Consider the following 19,769-nt stretch of genomic DNA (forward strand, 5'->3'; position numbering starts at 1 on the left):
ATTGATTGGCTGCCTTTTGCATGCCCCCTATTGGGGACCAAGCCCGCAACCGGGGCATGTACCCAGACCAGGAATTGAACCATGATCTCCTGGTTCATAGGTCGATGCTCAACAACTGAGCCACATCTCCTGGGCTTGAGTCATCTTTAAAGGTCTATAAGGAACTTGCAAATAAGATCATTAAGCCAAATATCTACAGTGACCTCTGAGGGGCTATGGAGAACAATAAAGAAGATAAAACTGGAGAAAGGCAAATACCAACCAACTTAAATTAGAGACAAGGAAGAGTCACATTTATTTCAGCAAGATTATAGAATCTTTTATATAAAGAAACTAGAGGCCCAGTGCACAAAATTCGTGCACGGGGTGGGGGGTGTCCCTCAGCCCAGCCTGCACCCTCTCCATTCCGGGACCCCTTGGGGGATCGGGCCTAAACCCGCAGTCGGACCTCCCTCTTGCAGTCTGGGACCACTGGCTCCTAACCGCTCACCTGCTTGCCTGCCTGATTGCCCCTAATCATTCTGCCTACCTGCCTGGTCACCCCTAACTGCTCTCCCCTGCCAGCCTGGTCGCCCCTAACTGTCCTCCCCTGCTGGCCTGGTCACTCCTAACTGCTCTCCCCTGCCAGCCCAGTCGCCCCTAACCACTTCTGTCTCAGCCCCCACCACTGTGGCTTTGTCCAGAAGGATGTCCAGAAGATGCCCAGTCTAATTAGAATATTACCCTTTTATTAGTATAGATAGGTTTAGAGACCCTTAAAAAAGCAATTATCACTAGGAGCCAATAAAAGCTCACAGAAAGAAATTAGACTGTTCTCATTTCTTTCTGTATTAGTTGGAGTTCTGGCATTGAAAAGATGGCACACACAACCAGAGGGTCACTGAAGAGTGTGTACAGAAGGGACTCTTCACAAGAGCATGGGAGCAGGTTTAAAGGAAACCCACAGGGATAGCGATCAACTGTTCAGATCTAATAGCAACCAACAAAGGACTAAGAAGCTGAGGAGAAAATGAAAATGCAAAGCCTTTTATTCCAAAGTTATTACACATTTCAAGACAGGGACAGCAGAGTGCTAAATCAAGCCTAGGGCTGGATATGACCACACAACCTGCAAGCCCATTGCAGTCATCCTTGACCCTTAGGTTTCATGTACACATACCTGTAGGGAGCGGTATGTCTTTAGCTGAAGAAGAGTCCCTGGGAGAGACATTGAGGCCTTTGGTAAAAGAACAGAGACACTTATAACTAAGCCATTGATTATCTGTGGCTGTGAAGAGACAGATCTGGGGAAATACAGACCTTAATCTCATTCTTCTCCTGCACTTCTACAAATCCTGACCATGCAGGACAATGGAATCCAGTTAATAAGGAGCATAGAGGACAACATCTAGGGGCACAAAGGAGGGTGGAGCACGAATGAGGAGAGGCAGGGAGACAATCCTGCATGCCTCTGTGAAGTACTCTGCTCTTCAATCTGTGAAACACGGTATGGCTAATCTATAAGGACTTCAGGAAGGTGTTTGAAACAATGTCTCAGGAACTCCTTTTGGACAATATGGAGAAAAATGGCCTAGAAGCAAAAATAACTATGTGGATCAATAATAGGTTAAACAACTATATCCAAAGTCTACTGAAAACTAGCTTTCGGTGAGCCTGCAGGTGTTTGTGTATCCCAGTTCCTTCACTCAGTCCTAACCAGTTCAGCATTTGGACTACTGACTTGTAGATTTGAAGGGATACTATGAAAGCAAGGTTTACAGATTGCTGAGGGGGGCAGTGACTAACCAGGGTGAAAGAATTAGAATCCAAAGAAGGTCTTGACAGGCTGTTGCAATGGGATAAAAAGATCTTGGCCAGTGGAGCAATCAAATAAGTCTAATAGCAGTAAATCCTGGGATTTGCTCTCAAGTTCAAAAAGCCAGTGGCACAGGTTTGGGACAGGAAACACAATACGAATGACTCAGGCAGTTGAATGGAAGGTAAGTCAATGTGAGTCATGAATGTGGTAGATCCTCCAGAAAAGCAGATTAGGGTTTAGGCAGCATTATCCGAACAAAGGAGGTGATAATCCAAACCTGGGATTGTGTGGATCAAACCACACCTAGAACTGGGTTTATTTTGAATGTCAAAGATGACTTGGGATGGACTCTGAGAAGAGTAACTACGATAGGAAAAGGACTTAAAGGTAGGACCAGTGACAAAAGGTAATCTGGCTTTAAAACTGATGAAAATGACCATTTGAATTTGATAGTTTTGAGATCAGTGCTCATTCAGCAAACAAAAGAGCAAAGGACATAGATGGGATCAAAGTTATATGTGATGGGACATGGGCAACTCTTATCTTCTTAGTGCCTTCCCCAGAATTTGCAGAGTTAAGAATCCACCCAGACAGGACTCTAGAAGCAAAAGTTTACTGCCTTTTAGAATAGAAGGGAGTTATTTTTCCACAGGAATGCATTATGACCACATACAGAAATTTTTGCTAGGCCTATTTGAAGACAGAGCCATGTACTGGCACAGAATAGAAATTATTTCTTAGTGGTAATAATTGTAGAGATTGTGAGCCCATAATAAGAGACTATAATTCAGGAGAGTAATAGTATCCAAATATACTAAAGACTGCCATATGGAGGAATTATTATCATTGTCTTTTACTTGCTCAAAAATTAAAACAGGATCATTTACAAGAAAGTCTGCCAGCTGTTTTTAATGGTCCAATTTTCTGAGGACAAAATGGACTGCCTTGGGAAGCAGAGGTTCCCATAACTCAACATGAGTGACATAGTGGCACAGTCCAGATGACTCCTCAGCAGACATGTGAGTTAGGCAATTCCGGCATTAGATGGCTATTTAAAGTCGTTTTTTAAGATCACTTCCAGTGCTGACCTTCCATTGTTCATTGTTTCTTTCATTCAATAAGTATTTCTTGAGTACCAGCCACATACCCAACATGGTTCTAAGAACTGAGGATACAACAACAAATAGAAACAAGCCATTTCCTCATGGAGCTTAAGTCCTGATGAGATAGGTAAATAATAAACAAACAAATTTATAAAATGTCAGGCAGTCATGGTAAATGCTGTAAAGTGAAAACAGGGAAAGGAGCTTAGGTGATGCAGGAAGGGTAAGGAGATAGGGATATGAGTTCAGAAAGGCCTCCTCACCAATGTGCTCATCTCCTGATCAGACCAAACTTCTCTAAACCTTCGGTACTGGACTCTTTTTTAAGGCTGTTATCATTTTTCTTCCTTATGTTAATTACCCTTCATCTGGTTTACTCTTTAACTCCTAAACTGAGAATAACCTTAAATTTTGAAAGCAGAAGAACTTAGTAGTGAATCTTTCATAGTGGAATTTAAAAACAGAATGTGCCTAATCCTTGTAATTTCATCTAGAGCCATGATGTGGATATCTTCATACGTCGTGTATGCAGTATGAGTCTCTTTCCCCACCAACTAATACTTTATCATATTTGGGCTCAAACTTGTCTTTCTAATCTCAGATTATTTCAGGAGGAAACACAAACATTTATTTTACCTATGCCTCTTGCCTATTTCAAGAAAGGTTTTTTATCTCCATTTTATCTATGCCATTATCTTTATTTAATGAATAAATAAAAATTCTTGATCTTTATTGGAAATTTTTGTTTATGACAGAGGACAAAACAATTGGACTATAGACCCAAATTAAACTCACACAAACAATATAACCAACCTACCTTCCTTCCTTCCTTCCTTCCTTTCTTCCTTCTTTCCTTCCTTCTTTCCTTTCATCCTTTCTTTTCTTAACTGATTTTTTTTATTCTCATCCAAGGATATGATTTCATTGACTTTAGAAAGAGAGAGAAACATTGATCGGGTGCCTGCTTATGTGCCTCAACCGGGATTGAACCTGCAGCCTAGGTATGTGACCTGACTGGGAATCAAACCTGCAACTTTTGTGTACGGGATGATGCTCCAACTATTGAGCAACTCAGCCAGGGCTTAACTAATATTTTTATGCAGCTGAAGCACAGGGAAATATTTGAAGGATTAGAGTGTTGAAAAGAGGACCAGGATAAGAAAAACTTTTCTATTAATATAATGTGCTAACAAGTTGTTTTAACTTTCTAATCACAGATTCACAGAGTCATACATTGTAATGAGGTGAAAATTACTTCAGAGATCATTTACTTTTCCTGCTACCCATGCTGCCAACACTGTCTTACGGAAACAATCTTAGCAAGGTAAAAATTAATTGCACAAGATCACATACTTATTTCCACAATATCGTAACTAAATGGATGGCATTCAGATAGCAGAACAAACACAATTCTCTACTTTTCTCTTGCTCCTCATAGCACTGAAATAATAAGAAATTTTTATTTTAAATAAAAATGGGCAGTACTGGAAAACAACAGAAAGATTCTAACTACAGTTTAAGAAAATACTAGAAGAGAAAAAGTAAACAGAATCTGATTATTAGAGAAATCATAGCAGGAAACTATGGTCTCAAATGCCCTCAGTAGAAAGAAGGAGTCTGGTTTTCCAAAGGATCATCAAAGGTTCCCCATGCTCAGAATTAACAATTAGAAAAAAGAAAGACTAGCCCTAGCCAGTTTTGCTCAGTGAATAGAGTGTTGGCCTACAGACCAAAGGGTCCCAGGTTCAATTCCAGTCAAGGGCACGTACCTTGGTTGCCTGGTTCCGGGCAGACTCAGGAGGCAACTAATCAATGTGTTTCTCTCACATTGATATTTCTCTCTTTCTCTCTCTCTTCCACTCTCTCTAAGAATCAATGGAAAAATATAATCCGGTGAGGATTTTAAAAAAAGGGACTAGATTACATAAAAATGTCAGAATAATTAAAGAATCAAACTGGAACGTTCCAGCAGGAAATTAGATAGAGGCTGAAGTAAAGGCTGGAGTTTTGGTTGGAGATAATTCATTAACATGGCCTAACTCAAGACTTAGATTCCATGTTATGCCCTTTTCAACCTTATTGCCTAATTTCCTTTTCCCCTCATTATCACTGTTAGGATATTATTTAAATAAATTGTAGTACATCCATTCAATGAAATATTATTCAGCCGTTCAAAGGAATGAGCTACATCTGTAAGACGTAGGAAACATGGAAAGACAAGTTTCAAACATCAATATGTATCACCACCTCAGATGCCAGCAGGTCACAGTTCAATTCCAGGTCAGGGCACATGCCCGGGTTGCAGGCTCAATCCCCAATGGGGGGCATGCAGGAGGCAGCCGATCGCTGATTCTCTCTTATCATTGATATTTCTATCTCTCGCTCCCTCCCCATTCCTCTCTCTGAAATCAATAGAAACATTTTTAAAATGTACAGAAAGTACACAACGTTGAAAGAATATGAATTTTCTTTTGACATATAGACAAGCACAATTCTTGACAATACTTTGCATGATATTTTATGAATTTTATGATTTTGTGAATTTATATTCACATTCATAACTAAAAATAACTACTGTGGCTCTAAAATAAGTTACTTCATATGAAAATCTTCATGACATAAATATAACTATCATATGGGCACCTTAAAAGGAGATTGTTTAAAGGAGATTAAAAATTGGTATAGAAAGTTTGCATCTCAGACCAAGGATACAGAGAGGGAGATCAGGGTTTATTCAGCAGGAAGTGGAAGCCCACATCCCCAATCAAGGATGAAGAGGCTAAGGTTGCACACACTAGAAGCTCCCATCCAGGCCTAAAGATGAAGGTGTCCTGCATGGTACAGCTTGAAGCTATGCCCATATCCAAGGAAGAAGGAGACAAGGCTTTATGTAACCAGAAATGAATACCCAGCTTATTCATATCTATATCCCACAGAAGTAAACTGGCCATTGATGGTGGGAATATAAAATGAGCCTCTCCGGAAAACAGTCCAGGCATTTCTTAAAGCACTACATTTTCAACCATTATACAACCCAGCAATCACAGTTCTAGGCTTATCCCAGAGAAATGAAAACCTGCAGGTTCTCACCAAAACCTGTACTGAGCCCTAACTGGTTTGGCTCAGTGGATAGAGCGTCGGCCTGCAGGCTGAAGGGTCCCAGGTTTGATTCCAGTCAAGGGCATGAACCTTGGTTGCAGGCACATCCCCAGTAGGGGGTGTGCAGGAGGCAGCTGATCAATGTTTCTCTCTCATAGATGTTTCCAACTCTCTATCCCTCTCTCTTCCTCTCTGTGAAAAATCAATAAAATAAAAAAATAAAAACCTGTACTGAAATGTTCACAGCTACAAAATCTGTCATAGGCAAAAACTGGAGACAACCCCAACAAAGACATTTTAAAGGGTGAATGGTTAAACTGACTGCGGTACGTCCACGTCATAGAATAGTGCTCAGCAAATAAAAAGGGAACAGAATATTGGCACATTTGTGCCCCTGGGAAACTCACTTCCTAATGCAGATGAAAGGTGGTTAGGGTTTATAAAGTGGACATGCTGGATGCAAACCCAGAGAACCTGGGTGAATCTCCAAAGAATGATGTTGAGAGAGAAAAGTCAACCCCCAAGGTACATAATGTACAATTCCATTTATATAGAATTCCCAAATGGCAGAATTCTGAAATGGGGAACAGTCGCCAGGCATAGAGGAGTGAGGCAGGAAGGAGTAATGCAGTGAGGAAAGAGCTTGCATATTGCACCCTGGTTGTGACATTGTATCATTAGCTTTCCATGATGTTATTCATGGGGGAAAGTGGATAAACGGCATATGGGAATCTCTCTATTATTTCTTACAAATGGATGAGAATCCACGGGAAAAAAAAAGGAAACAAATGCAGAGTTAAATCACGTAGTATTTGCACAGTACTTTAGCAATCACAGCTTGGAAATCCTGGCTATCGATCAGTCCCCAGTGTGGTTCTCCCTTTGGAAGTCGCATCTCTCTCCCAGTAGGGCCATGCCCCAAATGCCACGAGTACAGGAGAACCAAGATAACAATGAAAAAAATGAAGAAAGTCTTAAGTAGCCGTGGGAGCACATACAGAAGGCAAAAGCCAAAGAAGAGACATCCCAGATGAGACAGCGACAAAACGAAAGCGGGCGGTAAACTGGATGCGCCCAGAAGTATAAACTAAGTATAAACTAGTACCCGTCCATGCCTGGGCTGCTGGGATGAACGCACATGCGCGCCGATGCTTTGAACAAGAGCTCACCGGGTCGGAGGGGCAGGCTCCCGCCGGGGTCCTGCGCCTCCACTCCGCCAGGTGGAGCCTAGCCCCGCACCAGGGGCCTCTGCGGTTCAGAGGTCACGCACATACGGGGCCCGACTCCGCTGGGGCTGAGGGACCCTGCCGGCTCCTCCCTTCCCCCAACACCGGGCAGAACGCCCCCCACCCCCACCCCCGCCCGCGGCCCTCTCTCCAGGGCGCTCCCGCCCCACCACGGAACAAAGGCCGGAGCCCGGCCGCCCGGCCCGCCGCCACATGGCCCACCTGAGCTCCTGCGAAGTCCGGCAGCTGCTGCACAACAAGTTCGTGGTGGTCATGGGGGACTCGGTGCAGCGGGCGGTGTACAAGGACCTGGTGGTCCTGCTGCAGAAGGACGTCCTGCTGTCCACCAGCCAGCTGAAGACGAAGGGTGAGCTGACCTTCGAGGGGGACGTGCTGCTGGAGGGCGGCCGCTGGGGCCGCATGCACAATGGCACCCACTACCGCGAGGTGCGCCAGTACCGCGCGGCGCACCACCTGCTGCGCTTCTACTTCCTCACGCGCGTCTTCTCGCCCTACGCCGTGGAGGTCCTGGAGGAGCTGCGCGGGGGCCAGCACGCCCCGGACGTGGTGGTCGTCAACTCCTGCCTCTGGGACCTGTCGCGGTACGGCCGGGACTTCCGGCGGGGCTACCGCGAGGACCTGGACAGCCTGTTCGGGCTGCTGGGCCAGGTGCTGCCCGCGTCCTGCCTCCTGGTGTGGAACACCGCCATGCCCGTGGCCGAGGTGGTGTCGGGCGGCTTCCTGCTGCCGGAGCAGCGGCTCCGGGGGGCCCACCTGCGGCTCGACGTGATGGAGGCCAACTTCTACAGCTCCGTGGCGGCCGACCGGCACGGCTTCGACGTGCTGGACCTCCATTTCCACTTCCGCCACGCGGGGCAGCACCGGCAGCGGGACGGCGTGCACTGGGACCAGCGCGCGCACCGCCACCTGTCGCAGCTGCTGCTGGCGCACGTGGCCGACGCCTGGGGGGTGGACCTGCCCCGCCGCTGCCCCGTGGGCCGGTGGCTCCGGGAGGAGACCGCCGGCAGCGGCAATGCGGGCCCGGCAGGAGGGAGGCAGCACCGGGAGAGCCGAGGGGACGCCGGCCAACAGGCCTTGGTATCCAGGTCCTCCCTCCTGCGCACCCCGCGACGACCTTCGGCCACGGCCCAGCCTCGACCTCTGTTCCCTTCCTACGGCCAAAGCACCTTCGTGCCCTCCCACCATTCTCTGCAGCCCCGGCAGTTCTACAATAGCCTGTCAACGCTCCAAGTGGAATATACTTTCGAAACCAGCTCGAGGCTTGGCCTGGAGCACCGTCTGGGTCCCATCCGCAGGGTCTCTATCCAGCCCCAGAGCAGAGGGTCGTCTCCTTACCCGCTCCAGCACCCCAGCAGGCCGCGCAGGCAGCGGCGAAGGCACGTCCAGGGGCAAGACCTGGATGGCCAGACCAACAACTAGGCTCCTCACAGCACAGGCAGTGGGCTGCACAGACTGCCGGGCGTCCCTCACTCAGGCCTAGTGTTCAGCAACCCTGCCATGGTGAGGTTTCCTTAGGCTTCTTACTCTCACCAGGAAACATTCTCACCCATTCTTCATTGCCAGAGCACTTATTGCAGAAGTGCAGTCTAAATGAGCACACGCACACATGTCTTAGCTGAATATGTCTTGGAATAGTAAGTATTCTTTCCATAGATATTCTTCCTTAAAAAAAAAAAAAAACACCAAAATACAATTTTGATCCTTAAAAATTACCAAAACGTTTCTTTTAAGAGTAGAGTATCGCCATTAGTGTTTACATACATTTATAGAACAAAAAACTCAGTTTCCACCATAAGCAGTCTTGAAGATTCTTTAATTAAAATTGCCTGTGCTTCTACAACATGTGTCCTTTAAAAAAAAGGATTCTATTCACTAATGATTTTTTTTTCTGTTAGAAACAGAAATATTTTTTAATGCAGTTTTAGATTCACAGCAAGATGGAGAGAAAAGTAGTGTGTTTCCATGTACTTCCCAGTCAACAGTCCACACCTAGGTAGTACATGTGTTATTTTTCAGTTAAACTACATTGTACATAATTATCACCCAACGTCCATTTTTTAGGTTTAAGTTTCAGTCCTGCTGTTGTACATTCTGTGGGTTATATGTATGATATTATGATGTCATACAGAATTGTTTCACTGCCATAAAATTCCTCTCTACTCCTCCTCATCCAACCCCTGTCCAATCCCTGGCAACCACCTATTCACATCTATCTCCATAATATTGTCTTTTCTAGAATGTTATATAGTTGGAATCATACAGTAACTAACTTTTTCAGATTGGCTTTTTTTTCACTTAGTAATATACATTTCATGTTCTCCAATGTCTTTTCATGGGTTAATAGCTCATTTCCTTTTAGTGGTGAATAGTATTCCATTGCTGGATGTACCACTGTTTGTCCATTTACCTGAGAAACATCTTAGTTGCTTCCAAGTTTTTTGGAAATTATGAATAAAGCTGTTTTAAACATTCATGTGCAGGTTTTTGTGTGTATATAAGTTTTTTATGGTTATTAGATTGTGTGATAAGAGTATGTTTAGTGTTATAAGATACTGCCAAACTGCCTTCCAAAATGACTGTACAATTTTTAGTTCCACACATCCCCCTTCCCTTTGACCTCTGTCGGTCTGTTCTATGTATCTATGCCTGTGGTTCTATTTTGTTCATTAGATTTCACATATACGTGAGATCATATGGTATTTGTCTTTCTTTGTCTGGCTTATTTCACTTACATCCATGCTGTTGCAAAAGGTAAGAATTCCTTTTTTATAGCTGTGTAGTTTTTAATTTTAATGAAGTCCCACTTAGCAGTTGTTTCACTCATGGATTGTGCCTTTTGTGTTGAACCTAAAAAGTTATCACCAAACCCAAGATCATCAAGATTTGTTATTTTCTACGGGTTTGTTCGTTTTGCATTTTACATTTAGGTACATGATCCAGTTTGAGTGAATATTTGTGAAGGGTGTAAAAAGTCTGTTTGGATTCATTTGTTTTCATGTGGATAGCCATTTAATCTAGTACCATTTGTTGCCTGAAGTTGGATACTGTCAGTCCTCCAGTTTTGTTCTTCTTCAATATTAGATTGGATATTCTGGAATTTTTGTCTCCAGAAAAATTTTAGAATGAGTTCGTGAATATCCACAAATAGCTTGCTGGGATTTTCATTGGGATTGCACTGAATCTGCAGATCGAGTTCAGAAGAATTGACATCTTGAACATTTTGAATCTACTTGTGTACATAAAATATCTCCCCATGTATCTAGATCTTTGATTTTTTTCATCAGGATTTTATAGTTTTTCTTCATTTAGATATTGTACATATTTTTTAGATTTATACCCATTTCATTTTGGGGGGTGCTAATGTAAATGGCAATGCGGTTTGTTTTATTTTTTAATTCAAGTTGTTTATTCCTGGTATATAGAAAAACAATTCATATTTGTATATTTACCTTGTATCAAACATCCTTGATGTAATCACTTATTGCTGCCAGGAATATTTTTACTAATTCTCTCAGATTTTCTACATAGACAGTCAGTCATGTCATCTAACAAGTACAGTTGTCCTTTTCTTGTCTTACTGCATTCTCTAAATCTTCCAGTATAATGTTGAAAGGAGTGGTGATAAGGGACATCCTTTCCTTCCACCTAATCTTACTGAGAAAGCTTATAGTTTCACCATTAAGTAAGATGTTAACTGTAGGTTTTTGTGTATGTTTTTTAATCAAGTTGAGGATGTTCCCTAATTTCTGGTTGGCTGTTTTTATCATAACTGGGGGTTGGTATGAGCATGTGAATTTTCTTCTGTAGCTTGTTGATGTGATGGATTACATTAATTTGTTTTTTGGATGTTGAACCAGCTTTGTGTATTTGAAATAAATCGTATTTGGTCACAGTGCATAATTCTTATACATCTTTAGATTTGACTTACTAACATTCTTCAGTATTATAACATCTATATTCTTGAAAGATATTGGTTTCTTGTAAAGTCTTTGGTTTTTGGGATTAGGGTAATGCTGGCCTCATGGAATAAGTATGGAGAAGTATTCCCTCTGGTTCTAACTTTTGGAAGAAATTGGAGAGAATTTGTAATCATTTCTCCCATAAATGTTTGGTAGAATTCACCAGTGAATCCATCTGGTACTGATGCTTTCTGTTTGGGAAAGTTATTAATTATTTATTCAATTTCTTTAATAACTATATGCCTATTCAGATTGTGTATTCTTGTATGACTTTTGCCAGTATTGTGTCTTTCAAAGAATTGGTTCATTTCTAGATTAATAAATTTGTGGACAATAGGGTTGTTCATAATGTTCTTTAATTATTGTTATTATTTTGATGTACACAAGATCTGCAGTAATGTCAATCAATTATGAATAAAAGTTTTCATTTTGCTTTAACTTATTCCTTCTCTAATGCTCTTTTTTTTCCTTATACTCATTGAGGTTCTGACATGTTATTTTCTTCTTCTCTGAAAACCTTTAACATTTATTTCAAAGTAAATCTACTGGCAACAGATTCCTTCAATTTTTGTTTGCCTGAGAATGTATGTCTCTTTCATTTTGAAGGATAATTTTATAAAGTATAGAAGTCTAAGAGTGTTTATTTTTGCTCTCAACACTTCATATAGTTCACTCTCTTTTTATTTGCATGATTTCTGAAAAGTTTGGTTTAATTCTTATCCTTGATTTTCTATAAGTAAGGTATTTCCTCTGGCTTTTTGTAAGATTTTTTTCTTTATCTGTAGTTTAAATATGATATGCCTAAATGTAGTTGGTTTTTTTTTTTTACATTAATCCTGCTTGATGTTTTCTGAATTTTCTGGATCTGTGGTTAGTTTCTGACATTAATTTGGGGAAATTGTCAGTCATTATTGGTTCAAATTTTTTTGTTTGTTTCTTCTGCTGTTTCTTCTTCTCTGTTATCCCATTATGCCTATGTTATCCCTTTCGTAGTTGTCCCACAGTTCTTGTATATTCTGTTATTCTTTTCAGCCTCTATTTTCTTTGCTTTTTAGCTCTGGAATTTCTGTTGACATACCCTTAAGCTCCTTGATTCTTCTCTCAGCTGTGTCAGTCTACTAATGAGCCCATCAAAGGCAGTCTTTATTTCTGTTACAGCATTTTTTATTTCTACAGTTCTTTCTTATTTTTTCTTAGAATTTCTGTCTCTCTGCTTACATTACCCATGTGTTCTTGCATGTTGTCTGCTTTTTCCTTTAAAGCCTGTAGCATATTAATCATCACAGTTGTTTTCAATTCTCAGTCTCATCATTACAACATCCCTAACATATCTGAGTCTGGTTCTAGTGCTTGTTCTGTCTCTTTAAACTATTATTTTTACCTTTTAATATGCCTTGTAATTTTTTTATTTAAAGCTAGACACAATGTACCGGGTAAAGAAACTGATAAATAAGCCATGATCTGGGTAGGGTGAGCGTTGGGGGAGGAAGCATTCTTTAGTACTATACTTAGGTCTCAGTCTTTTAGTAAACCTGAGCCTCTGGATTAAGACCTTAAATACTTTTCTTTTACACACACACACACACACACACACACACACACCGCCTTAGATGGGACAGGATGATTAGAGGGGCTGGAGTTGGATATTTCCTTCCTGTCAAGTTGGTTAGGCTCTGAAATATCCTATTCGATTAGGCTCTGGTAAACAAAAAAAAAAAAAAAGTTTTCTTGAGGGCAGGCCTGTTAAGGACAGAGAGTTCTGCCATACTTCAGTCTTGCTACTTTTCCTTTCCCCTGCCAAAATCATGGGACGATTTTTCTCTCATCTTCACTGTGAGAATCTGGTAGGGCTCCTGGAGGAAAAACTCACAAAAGTGTTGGGACCCCTAAGACTGGGCTCTCCTGGAGATGATTGCTTTAAGATTTATTCATACTGAGCTTCTAGCAAACTTTCAATTACAGTTTAGGTTTTCCTACCCGAGTACTGGTTCCTACAAAGGTTTTGCTCATGAATTTGTGTTTCAGTAAGTTGTGATTCTCTATATCTGCCTGTCTCTTCACAGTGATTTGCCCTGTGACCTTACTTCTCTGACAGATCTAAGGAGAGTTGTTGATTTTCAGTTCGCTCAGCTTTTTGCTTGTCAGAATGGAGTGATGACTTCCAAACTCCTTACACACTGGACCAGAAGCCAGAAGTCTGGTCTAGCACGTTTTGAAATGTCCCAGAGAATTGAAGCATATTGCAAGGCAAGCTAGAATACTCCCTGAATAATACTTCACAAATCTTGTGTTTTTTATTCTTTAATACTGTGTCTTTCTTTCATAGTTTATGCATTTTTTAATGTTTGCTTTAAAAATTAATATACTTCCCTGTCAACCAACACTGGTTAGAATTGTCCTCTATGTGATGTGACAAAGTATGGATTTACGCCAGCCTGTCCTCAGTCTCTGTCTTTGTATCCTTTCTCCTGTTTTAAGTGTGGTCATCATCTTGGGCTAGATGCTCTTTTGCCAGGCCTCATGGCAAAGGGAACATCATCACACATTCAGCTTCTTATATGAACAGGAAATTAAAGGCCACATTTCCATCACATTGCCTCAATAATCAATGCCATGGAGTTTCAATCATGAAAGAGGGAGATTAACACATTACGATGTAGAGTGTTTTCAGGAAATTAGGATATTTCATAAAAATAAATGTAGTTGAACATTCTCTCACTGTTAAGTCTCTGTTGGGCCCCCTTATGTCTTACTTGTCATAATTCTCTGTTGCAGGTTACTTTGAAAAGGGTTCCATTCTCTTCCCATCCTTTGTTAGACTCTCCCCACGTTTTCACAGGCCCATAAACTTGCTACTGCATACCCATGGCAGGGACCAAAGCTCATCTCAATGCATCTCATGTCACAGTGCACCCATCAATCCACCAAGGACGGAGAAAGGACTACAGCCCTAACACCCTCTTTGCTGGGGTTTTGTGTACACTGCCTACTTTCACTGCGTCTGTCAAGCAGTTCTTTATCGGCAAGTCTAACAGCCTTTGAGTGCACGGTGCTCTATCACTTACATAAGTGATTATGTAATAGGGGTCATATTGATCTTTCTGGTGTGTGCTCTAAAGTGGCTGGCATCAAAAGCCAGTGAGGCAGCCAGTTTGAGCAGTATGGGTCATTTACAAACTTCAGGATGAAACGCCGCAGGATGCCAGGGAAAACGTTTTTGTTTTTCCAGAGGGAACCATAGTTCATGAAGTGTGGTTAACGTACCATATTTGTATACCCTTAAAATCATTTTATAACCACACTGAGTGCCTCTAAACATTAAATATATTTTATAAGTAGTTGGTTAACTAGCTGTTGTGTGCTTTAAATAGTAAATAAAATGGAGAGGCACTAAACAGTGACTATATTTCATAGAGTAAGATGCTTTTTCAGCCACTCAATAATTCTCAATGTTAGGAAAAATTGATTTTCTAACTGCTGAGTGCCTCTAAAAATTAGCATCTTATATTCCTACAGGGGCTGCTTTTCAGTTAGCCGCTTTTCTTTCAGCTTTTGATTTAATGATTTCTAAGGTCCTCTTCTTTCTAAAAACTGTTATAGGTTCTTTGGACTACAGTTTTACTTGGGCATATATATGATTAATTAGTAAAATATAAAACAGAAAAAAATTCCATCTCACCTTTTTGAATGTTCATTTGGAAAGAAATAGTTCGTCACTCACTGACTATTCCTTATCTCCTACCACCGCTCTCTCCCCTCAAGAGCAGGACTGCATGAGAAGACCTAGGATAATGACACAGAACTTAAGAGTACTCATTTCCAAGCATCTTCACACGGCGCATCTGAGCAATGGATGCATCTTGCATCTGTCAGAGCCGAATAAAGGAAAGGAATTCCCTAAGAGGTGGTAAGAGTCACGTATCTTCGTGGCAAATTAAGTCTTTTCCCCAGTTCTTTATAAATTCTGTCTGGCCTTTCAGAAAATCAAATTGCCAATGCCGAGACCATCCAGACTTATGTAATAATGTCTTATAGCCTCACAAAAATTGAGAGCTAAAATAATCAGACATTCTACAGTTACAGGAAACAGAATTAAAGAAGACTAAACTCTTAGTGCCCCAAACGAAACTATCTGAGTGACCCTGGGATGTCACAGAGCCTCCTTGAGTCATCTGTGGTAACCTTGCCACTGGAACCTCATCAGTAAAAATGCATGGTTTGAGCTACATTATAGAATCTGGCTGCTGGATCATCTCCACGAGCTCTTTTTAGATCTAATAATTTCAAAATTTCGTCTGGCCCCTCTTGACTGTGTCTCAGGTGTGCTCACCAGTTCCACAGCAGTAGGTGACTGGCGTGTTGAAGCCTGAGGAAGAGCTGATATGCATCAAACTTTCTGGGACATGTGCTTATCCTTAGAAAAAAATGCAAAGAGTGAATAAAATTCTTCTCAGATACACCCTCAACATTCCCACTAATGTCACTGGGAACTATATGGGATCAGATGAGGACAGGTTTCTGGTTTGGGGCCAAACCCCGTGATGAGCTGGCACTTAGTTCTCCAGGTTAGACTGATGTGTCTCCTGTTTCATGGGCTTGAGCTAAGATGTGACCGAGGACAAAACACTCCCAGGAGACTGTAAGCTCTCTGGGGTGAGGGTGTTATCTGAGTCACCATTTTATCCCTAGCATCTAGTCAATAGTATTTTCTCAGTAAACATTTGTGGAGCTAAAGTGAATCCCTTAAGCAAATGTAGCCTACCAGACAGACATACCAACTGTCTAAAACAGAAAATCCCAGAAGACTTGAGATATCACTCAACATAAGCTCTCTATTCAATAGTGTTAAAGAGAAACATCATGAAAATCATAATTGCCCAAAGAAGGAATCGCTTGCTGATTGGATTTAATCCAGAAACTGCTTTTCCAGCCAAAAGGCAAAGTAAGGTCTCATACCTTCTCTCAAACTTATATATTCCAAAATACATAAGAGAAACAGAGAACTCAGATCCGAATGTTATAGCATTGGGTTACCTTACTACTGAAGTAAACATTAGTAATTAACATTCAATTATAATATACTCTGCATCATCTATTTTTCTAAGCTCTATATGTGTTATCTAATTTAAACCTCCTTCCAGACCTATTAAGCAGACATTATTATCACCATTTTCTAGATAAGGAAAAATAGTACCATTATTTTTGAAGAACCTCAAAGCCTGTGTAATTCAGAAGACAGGTGACTGAATCTAGAGCAATAGTCATCATAGATAGCTCTGTATTTAATATCTGAACTTCGAGCAGTCAATCATCATCCAAATAAAAATATTCTCCAGTTAATGTTAAACTCCCATGATGTGAAAAAGCATCATAGAAGAACAATATGAAACACAGGAAATGAGTCAGCACACCAGAAGTCAAAAGTGATGTGGCCAGGAAAAGAAACAGTTACTATAGCCACAATTCTATCTGTCTTGATGGGTATGTATGATCTCAGTGAGTACAATCCCAGTGAATAGGGCATGTATATATTCATATGGTTTGGTGCATTAAGAAAAGAAAGAGGCCAGCAATTATGTATACAAAAGGGCATCCCCCTCACCCCTACCCATGGCTGGCTAGGCAAAATTGCTGGCTATGATGGAGTAATGGGCTTATGTTTTAGATTTAGGTCCAAATTGTGATTCTGTTACCAACTGGTCACATGACTATGGATAAGATCATTAAATCTAGTGAAGTCTCAGTTTCCCTCAGATAGTAAATGAAGGGCATGGGCTCAACAAACTCAAAATTTCCTTCAAACTCTGCAAGTCCCTGTCTTGGATGGTTGGTTTATCTTGGTGTCCTCCTGGATCCTATTTCTGTATTCTCTGGATCCTATTTCTGTATTCCCTGAATCCTATTTCTGTATTCCCTGGATCCTATTTCTGACCTATCTCTGACCCAATGTATCTGCTCCTTTTTTAGTCTTGTTAATAGTCATCTTCCTTCTTGTGAAACATGTATCAGTCAGGGTTCCAGCAGGAAACATATGGCACATTCCAACAAAGATAATCCAAGGTGATTTATAAAAGGACTAAGAACAAAGGCATATGGAAGGTGTAGAGAAGATACACCTTTCCTATGCAGTTAGGATCCAAAAGGAGAGATGTGTAGAGAGGGCCACTCTGAGGAAAGCTGTGACTGTGGAATCAAGGAAATAGAGAACCCAAACTTGCACTTCTTTCTTCTGATATCTTACTGGGGCTCCACCTGTGATAAGCCCAACTAGACACAGGAGTAAAGGAATTTTGTTTATGTGGTTCACATGGCTTAATCACAAAGGGCACAAAAGAGGGGGGCGGAGGGTAGAAAACATACCGGGAGGGCCGATGGAAGATTTATAGCAGACTCATTCTTAAGGAAGTCTCTACTATTGATCCACCTATTATATTTCAGGATAAATTATGTCAATGTGTTGAATACGTCACATATACCTTTAGTCCTTTCTTAAAAATAGACAATGCATATACATAAATAATAAAGGAAGCAAACAACTTCAAAGAGGAGAAAAGCCTTCTGAGTAAAAAGTATTCCTTCCACACCTCAGCCCTAATATCTAGCCTGTCCTTCTCCCACACCCCATCTGCTCCGATCACATGTAGTGCCTTTCTGAAAATCAGAAAAATCTTCTGGGAAGACCTTCAGGGGAATGCAATCCCCGGTCAGACACAGAATTTACTTGGCTGACCCTGGCAGAATTCCACTTATGCCCTTTCAGCCAACACTTGTATGCAGCTCACAATCTGTCCATGGCTATCCTGACAGAGACCCAGACCCCTATCCTGAAGAGCAACCATGGCTACCTGCTATATTTTAATTCTTCCTTTTCATCTTGGGATGCAAACTCATTTACTAATTAGCGGCAAGCAGGTAAGTAAACAAGAAGAGAGGCATGATCATGACTTTTGAGCCATCTATTCTTTGTTAGCTAGTGCCATCTACTTCACCTAGGTAGAAGACCAGCCCTGATTATCTTATTTGGTGTTTAATCAACAAAAGTTTGTTGAAGTATGCAATGTGTCAGACACTGATCTAGGCTCAAAATTAGTGGAAAAGATCTCTACAAACATTGTTAACCGGTGATACTAACAAATAAATATAGTGAAGTACTGACCAGTGCTATAGAGAAAGGTAGGCTAAGGGCTTAGAAGCAGGGAGAGGAGGCGGTTATAACAGCTAATCATAAAAGGCATTGTAGAAATTGATCACAGAACTGAAGGAGATGAAGGACCAAGCCACACAGGTATTTTGGGGAAAAGTATGAAACGCTCAAGTTTTGAGGAAGATGCATATTGTCATATTCAATGAGTGGTAAGAAGTAGATTGAGTTGGGGAGTTGGTAGCTGGTTAGCTGAATGGAGCCTAGAGTCATAGCTGTAGCCTTGTAGCCCATAACAAGGACTTCAGTCTTTCTTGAAAGTGAGATGAAAAACATGGGGAAATGATATTATGTCAATAAAAGGACCATTCTGCTGCTGGGTTGAGAACAGGGAGGAAACAGAATACAATGAGTTAGGAGATGATTGCAAATCCAAACTTCTTTTCAAGTTTCAGTCAAGGATGATTCTGATGGAGGTGGTGAGAAAAGGTTGCTTTGGTATATATTTGGGGGTTAAAGCCTCATACTTTGCTGCTGTTTTGGATGCACGGTGTGAGGAAGAGGAGGGGACAAGAATAACTGAGTTTTTTGCCCAAGCATCCAGAATATTGGCTAAATGATTACAGTCCAACGTTAGTTTTCTTTCCACAATGTAATCCGTTGAACTTTCAGGGCAGTTATGGTACCACATAACTTATCAGCACACACAAGAAAGAAAAAATAATTCTTACTGAATTATACGCTTATACTTACGTACCACTTCCTAAGATATGTTGAAGTCATTTAAAATATTAAAACCTAAATAAAGCCAAGAAGTTGGAATGGAAATAAGATGAACCAGTAGGACTAGAAGACATAAAAACCTCAGAAATATATATATATATATTTTTGGTCTGTCAGTGAAAGAACAAGCTAAATTACTTGAATAAAGAACTTCAAACCAGGAGAGATGTTTCCTTAAATGCTCCACCCAAACTTTAGTAGTTATTTAAGTGCCACCTACAAATCCAGAATTAACACAACTTGATAAAGAAGACTAGTACCTACCCAAAGGGGCATCAGGGACCAAGACTCCAGAGTGAGAGGGAAAAGCCGTTCTCGAGATTTGGATCCTCACAGAACACTGCATTATCCACTTCTCCACCCTGAAAGCCTGGCTCTACTTTCCCACTCATCTGCTGAGTCTCAGTTCCCAGGTCAAGTGCCCACCCTTTTCCCCAAAGTCTTTCCCGACTGGGGAAGAAGGTTTGGTTTAAACTAGAAGGTTTACGTTTTTCTTCCAACCCTTTCTCCCTCAAATTAAAACCCCTGCTGAACCGAGAGACTCCTCTATGTTCTCAATGACCCCTTTCGGCTTCCCGGGGGCCCTGAGGCATATTTTTAATGTGGAATGGAAGGAACCAGCATACCTGTCTCCTCCCT

General features: G+C 41.3%; 1 protein-coding gene across 1 annotated transcript; it reads left to right on the forward strand.

Moving 5' to 3' along the window:
- The first annotated feature begins 7,439 nt into the window (after positions 1-7,439).
- LOC139015448 (PC-esterase domain-containing protein 1B-like) lies at positions 7,440-8,666 on the forward strand. The gene has a single exon (XM_070423243.1). The coding sequence runs from the start codon at positions 7,440-7,442 to the stop codon at positions 8,664-8,666; it is 1,227 nt and encodes a 408-aa protein (XP_070279344.1).
- Positions 8,667-19,769: the final 11,103 nt, after the last annotated feature.

This window comes from Myotis yumanensis, unplaced genomic scaffold (genome assembly GCF_028538775.1).
Source record: "Myotis yumanensis isolate MYYU_CA2020_CCGP unplaced genomic scaffold, mMyoYum1.0.hap1 SCAF_8, whole genome shotgun sequence".
Classification (NCBI taxonomy): Eukaryota; Metazoa; Chordata; class Mammalia; order Chiroptera; family Vespertilionidae; genus Myotis; species Myotis yumanensis.

Excerpts from the sequence above, each read along its gene's own strand:
- LOC139015448 (XM_070423243.1), top strand. The coding sequence starts at position 7,440 with ATGGCCCACCTGAGCTCCTGCGAAGTCCGGCAGCTGCTGCACAACAAG.